The 5,192-nt window shown below is 50.6% G+C and overlaps 1 protein-coding gene across 1 annotated transcript; it reads right to left on the reverse strand.

Annotated features, from left to right (window-relative positions):
• Positions 1 to 2,070: 2,070 nt before the first annotated feature.
• LOC117162292 (uncharacterized) lies at positions 2,071 to 3,619 on the reverse strand. Its single transcript, XM_076626895.1, has 2 exons — positions 2,857 to 3,619; positions 2,071 to 2,555 (listed from the first exon to the last, which is right to left on the reverse strand). The coding sequence occupies exons 1-2, from the start codon at positions 3,617 to 3,619 to the stop codon at positions 2,071 to 2,073; spliced, it is 1,248 nt and encodes a 415-aa protein (XP_076483010.1).
• Between the last annotated feature and the right edge of the window lie 1,573 nt (positions 3,620 to 5,192).

Below are 5,192 nucleotides of genomic sequence, written 5' to 3' on the forward strand. Positions count from 1 at the left end.
GGGGCGCGAGGCCGGTTCTTTTCGGAGTGCCTCTACCGCCGCCTCCAGTGTTGCTATGCGTCCTTGCGCTATAGCGAGTACGTCGGTGACAGGGTCCGTTCTCCTCACTATCTCTGTCACGCCCGCGGTGATGGTTCTCGCCGCCTCCTTCAGGGTTTTCCCCTGCGTGCCCTTGTGGCTGCGGGGTGCCTCGGCAGCCTTGGCCACCTCGGCGGCCCGGCGAATCAGTTCGGCTCCTATGTCCGCCGTTGTGGCTGTTCTCATTTCTTCAGCCGGGTCCGCGGGGAGTTCGGGGGATTCGTTGGCCTTCTTTCTCTTCGCTCGGGGTGCTTCTCTGGCGGGGGTTTCCTCCTCCTCTGTTGTTTCCTCAGTCCATATTCCCTCCTTGTACAGCGTGAAGCGGGAGGGTCCCTCCTTTGGCGGCATCGCCTTCGTCACGCTCCAGGTGCTAACGTGCGGCGGCTCCGCAGCCAGTTCCGTTTCCCTCCGTCCACTAGCGTTTTCCTCTACCTCCTCCTCTTTCGCCATGGTTGCGTCCGTTTCCCCGTTGGGCAGGAAATGTCGCTCGGTCAGCACTTGCCACTCTGCCAGTCGCTGTCACTTTCAAGTGGCCCGCGCAACGCGCTTCGGCGCACGCGCCAATATGGCTGCGTCTGGGTAGTTCCTCAGGTAGCCCGTGTAGCGGCGCTGCTGTCTCGCGTCCTAATATGGCTACTCCACCGTCCTAACCTCACACTTGGTATGTTTTGCTTTAACTCCTCCTTGTCCAAGCCGGACTACCCGCATCCACACCCGTTTTGCGCTCACAGGCACTAGTCCTCCATTCTGGTTACCTCCCTTGCCCAGGCTCTCCAGTTTACCGGAGATTTCGATTACGCTCGCAGCTCCGTCCTCTCTACGTCTGCCTCCCATGTATCCCCACCCTGTGTTGTAATGGATCAGATGATACAGGAGTCATAGACTCGATTTCAATGATAAGTGTATTTAAATTTTCGAATGTAAAGAGCTCGTTACCTGCGACACGCCTGAAATGTCGTTTGAAGGACTTCACTGCAGCTTCCCATAGCCCTTCGAAGTGAGGTGAGTTGGGAGGAATGAAGAGCCATTCGATCCGTCGGTCGGCTAAAAAGGACTGAACCTTTACCTTATGATCGTCGGATTGCAGGAGATTTCGGAGCTCTCGTAATTCATTGTTGGCGCCAACGAAGTTGGTACCGTTGTCGGAGTAAATTGTCACACAGAATCCTCGGCGAGCGATGAATCTTCGCAGAGCAGCAATGAAGGCCTCGCTAGTGAGGTCGCTGACCAGCTCGATGTGGACTGCTTTGACTGCAAGACATATAAAGATTGCTACATATACCTTAGTTTTGCGTCGGTTGCGATCCTTTCGTTCTTTGATGTAAAACGGTCGCAATAATCTATTCCGACGTTGGTAAACGGTCGAGATTCCGTTATCCGTGCAGCTGGGAGGCCGCCCATTACGTAATCCACTGGAGGTGGATTAGCTCGGCAGCAACGGACGCACTTCTTCAGCGTGCTCCAAGCTTGACTACGGCCGTCGATAGGCCAATAAGATCTTCTTAAGGCGTATAAGGTAGCTTGAGTTCCGGAGTGGAGATTGATGAGGTGTTCATGCTCGATTATGAGCGCTGTGACTTAAGATTTGGGTAGAATGAGTGGGTGTTTCTGACTGAACAGCATTGATGAGTGACTGAGTCGGCCTCCGACTCGCAACATCCCGTCTTTGTCGAGAAATGGATTGAGTCGTTGCAGCTTCCCCTTCACTGCAGAATTTCGATCTGTTCGGAGAGTGCGGATTTTATCTGAAAAATAACAGAGTTGTAACAGTTTGACCAATTTGTTATGCGCATTGGTTAAATCATGTGTAGTTAGAGTTCTCCCTCGATCCTGTTTTTGTCTCCATCGGAGGCAACGTGCGCTAATTCTAATCAGCTTGGGCCAAGAAGAAAATCTCTCCAGTAGACTGTGGTCAGCAGGAGTCTCGGCCAGACATGTTGCTTTCTTCTGCTCTGGTATTTCAGTTAATGGTACAGGGTTCCACGTCGGCCACTATCTTTCTGGTTGTTGGAGCCATTCCGGACCATGTTGCCAAATGGCTGGTCGCAGGAAATCTTCGGGTGATTGGCCTCGAGATATGAGATCTGCAGGGTTATCGGCAGTGGGAATGTGACGCCAATCTGAGGTGTGAGTCTTCTGCTGAATTTCTGTCACACGATTAGCGACAAAGGTTTTCAGCGTATGGGGTGATGTATTGATCCAATGAAGTACGATTGTAGAATCCGTCCAGTAAACAGTCCGAGAAATGTTGCTTGGTAAAGCTTGAAGGACTGTGGTGGCCAATGATGCGAGAAGAAGTGCTCCACTCAGTTCCAGCCTTGGAATGGTTTGTGATTTCAGTGGAGCCACCTTTGATTTTGCAGTGAGGAGTCGTGTCCAGACATGACCATCCGGAGTGATGATACGAAGGTAAACGCATGCCCCAAAAGCCCTTTCGCTAGCGTCACAGAACCCGTGTAATTCATTTCCGCTGCAGCCTTGATTATCGTTTTACGTGGAAACTTCACGTTATTCAATAATGGCAGCTGTGCATAATATTTGCTCCATTCCGTGTGCACGTCAGCCGGTAGAGATTCGTCCCAATCAATTTTTAAAGTCCAGAGTCGTTGGAGCAGCATCTTAGCTCGAACGATCACTGGTGCCAATAATCCGAGGGGGTCTTGGCGAGGTAGATCTTGGCGATTTCGGAGCTCATTGTTCTCTTCGTGATTCGAGAGGCGGTGGAATTAATTTTTACGGAATATAGGATCGAATCGTCAAAGGAATTCCAAACCACACCCAGAGTTTTGAAGGTTTGCGATTCGCCTAGTAGCAGCTTGTCGTTTATGTCCTGCTCGGAAAGTCTTCGTAGCAGTTCCCGGTCGTTCGATGCCCATTTTCGAATGTTTAAGCCGGCTAGTTTAAGCAGTTCCGTGAGCTCCGTTCTCCATGATCGTGCCTCGACCTTTCTATCAACTCCAGTGAGAACATCGTCGACGTAGAAGTCTCGCTGTAAGACCGTCGCCGCTCGTGGGTACCGATGTCCCCCGTCGTCCGCCAGTTGTTTGAGGCACCGAATGGCTAGATCAGGGGCCGCTGACAGCCCGAATGTCACTGTATTAAGTTGATAGGTGTCAACTTCTCCATCAGAATTGCGCCACAAAATTTGTTGAAATTTTCGATCCTCTGGACGCACAAGAAATTGTCGATACATCTTTTCGACATCGCCTGTAATGACGTATTGATGAGAACGAAATCTTAGAAGGATGAAGAATAAGTCATCTTGTAGTTTCGGTCCCGTATGAAGTACGTCGTTTAATGAAACTCCGGTGGTGGTTGGTGCAGATCCGTCAAACACAACTCGGAGTTTTGTAGTTTGGCTGGACTCTTTGATCACGCCGTGATGTGGCAGAAAATATCCGTCGTCCGTGCAGTTGTCCGTGGTAATCTTCGTCATGTGTCCTAATTCCACATATTCTTGTATCACGGCGCGATAGTCGGCTTCGAATCGTTTGTCTCGTTGGAATCGACGACAGAGGGAAATGAGTCGCTTCATCGCCATTGTCTTAGAGGATCCAAGCGAAGGAGTTGTTTCGTTGAATGGGAGAGCGACCATGTATCGCCCTTCGTTGGTGCGTTGAACGTGATTTCGAAAGTGTTCTTCGCACTGTCGTTCCGATTCCGAAATGTGTGCAGTGGGCGTTCATTCGTCGATTTCCCAAAAACGGGCGAGGTCCGCCTGTAAAGCCGCCGTGGAGGCGTGAAATGCGAGTGCTGATGATTGCGAGGTTGGGCTCTCCCCGATGACCCATCCGAATCGCGTTTCTTGCAGACGCAAGTCGGGCCCGTTTGCTTGACTGATGTCAAGTTGGCCGACACAGAGTGATGCTAGCGTTGGTCCGGCGCTCAACAATATTTCGATCGGCGCAAGCCTATGGAATCTTGGATCGGCTAGTTGGAGATTCCTCGGTATATGTATTATTGAGCGATCTACGGGTTGATCTGGGACCCAAGGCGATATTGTCGGTATGATTAGGAACGTCAAGGTGCGTTCGTATGTGCCCTCGATGGAGGTGATCGTGGCCGTGATGTAACGTTTCGAGGTTGTCGATAACGTGTTGAGTGTTCCGATTGGGACCTAACATTTCCGTTGGTTACGTTTTTGCGAATCAGCGAGTTTTTCGGTGATAAAGTTCATGCTAGAGCCGGTGTCTAGCAGAGCTCTACAACGGAATGGTTGAACTTTATTGTTCAATAGGTTGACCTGCGCTGTGACTAACAAATCGTGCTGCAGTGGTTCACAAGGAAGCGAGATCAATGAGTCCGTTTTCTGTGGTTCGGTCCCTCACAAGGTCGTTTGATGACGTCATTGTTTTCCTTGTCGTCTAGGACTGGACGATATATTTGATCCCGATGCCGTCGTTCGCGATAACCGAGATTCACGTTTCGGAGAAGTTCGCGGAGACGATCGGGGAGACGATCGGGGAGACGATCGGGGAGACGTGGATGCGCGTCTCGATGTGACTATCGCGGGGTCGGTGATCGACCGTTGGATGATCGATCGCTCGATGATCGACCGCTCGATGACCGGCTTACACGTGGTCGTGATTTGCTATGACCATGGTCTTGATGTAGGTATGTATGGTGTCGCTGCTTGCAGATGCGACATGAACCGGCGGAGCAATGAGTAATAGCGTGTCGCTTACCTAAACAATTGGTACATAGAGACGCCCTCTTGGCGATTTCAAGGCGTTTTTTAGGCGACTTCGCTTTGAAGACATCACAATTCCATAATTCGTGTTGTCCTTGACAATTCGGACACACCAACGTATTATGTGTACTTGTGAATGCGTAACTTCGCGGTGCGTTCGGTCGCTGACGTTTGTGTTGATCGGATTCCCTTTTTATCACGGTTGATGCTGAGCTTGTCCTGTCGCCGTTCGTCCGTGTTTTCAGAAAGTCTACCAGATGCCTATATGACGGCATTTTCTTGTCCGGCAATGTGCACTGCCATTTGCGAATGATGGCTGAGGGTAGCTTCGACGTGAACAATTTTATAAGAGCGACATTTGAGGTAACTGGTTCACCGAGTTTTTCTAACGCTTGGAGGTTTACCTTAACCGTCTCAAGAAAAT

This window comes from Bombus vancouverensis, unplaced genomic scaffold (assembly GCF_051014615.1).
Source record: "Bombus vancouverensis nearcticus unplaced genomic scaffold, iyBomVanc1_principal scaffold0035, whole genome shotgun sequence".
NCBI lineage: Eukaryota > Metazoa > Arthropoda > Insecta > Hymenoptera > Apidae > Bombus > Bombus vancouverensis.

What these genes read in the sequence shown, in the direction of transcription:
- LOC117162292 (XM_076626895.1), bottom strand. Translation starts at nt 3,619, where the DNA reads ATGGCGATGAAGCGACTCATTTCCCTCTGTCGTCGATTCCAACGAGAC. An exon ending in GCAAACCTTCAAAACTCTGG is followed by an intron (nt 2,556 to 2,856) that starts GTGTGGTTTGGA and finishes ACGATAATCAAG; the next exon opens with GCTGCAGCGGAAATGAATTA.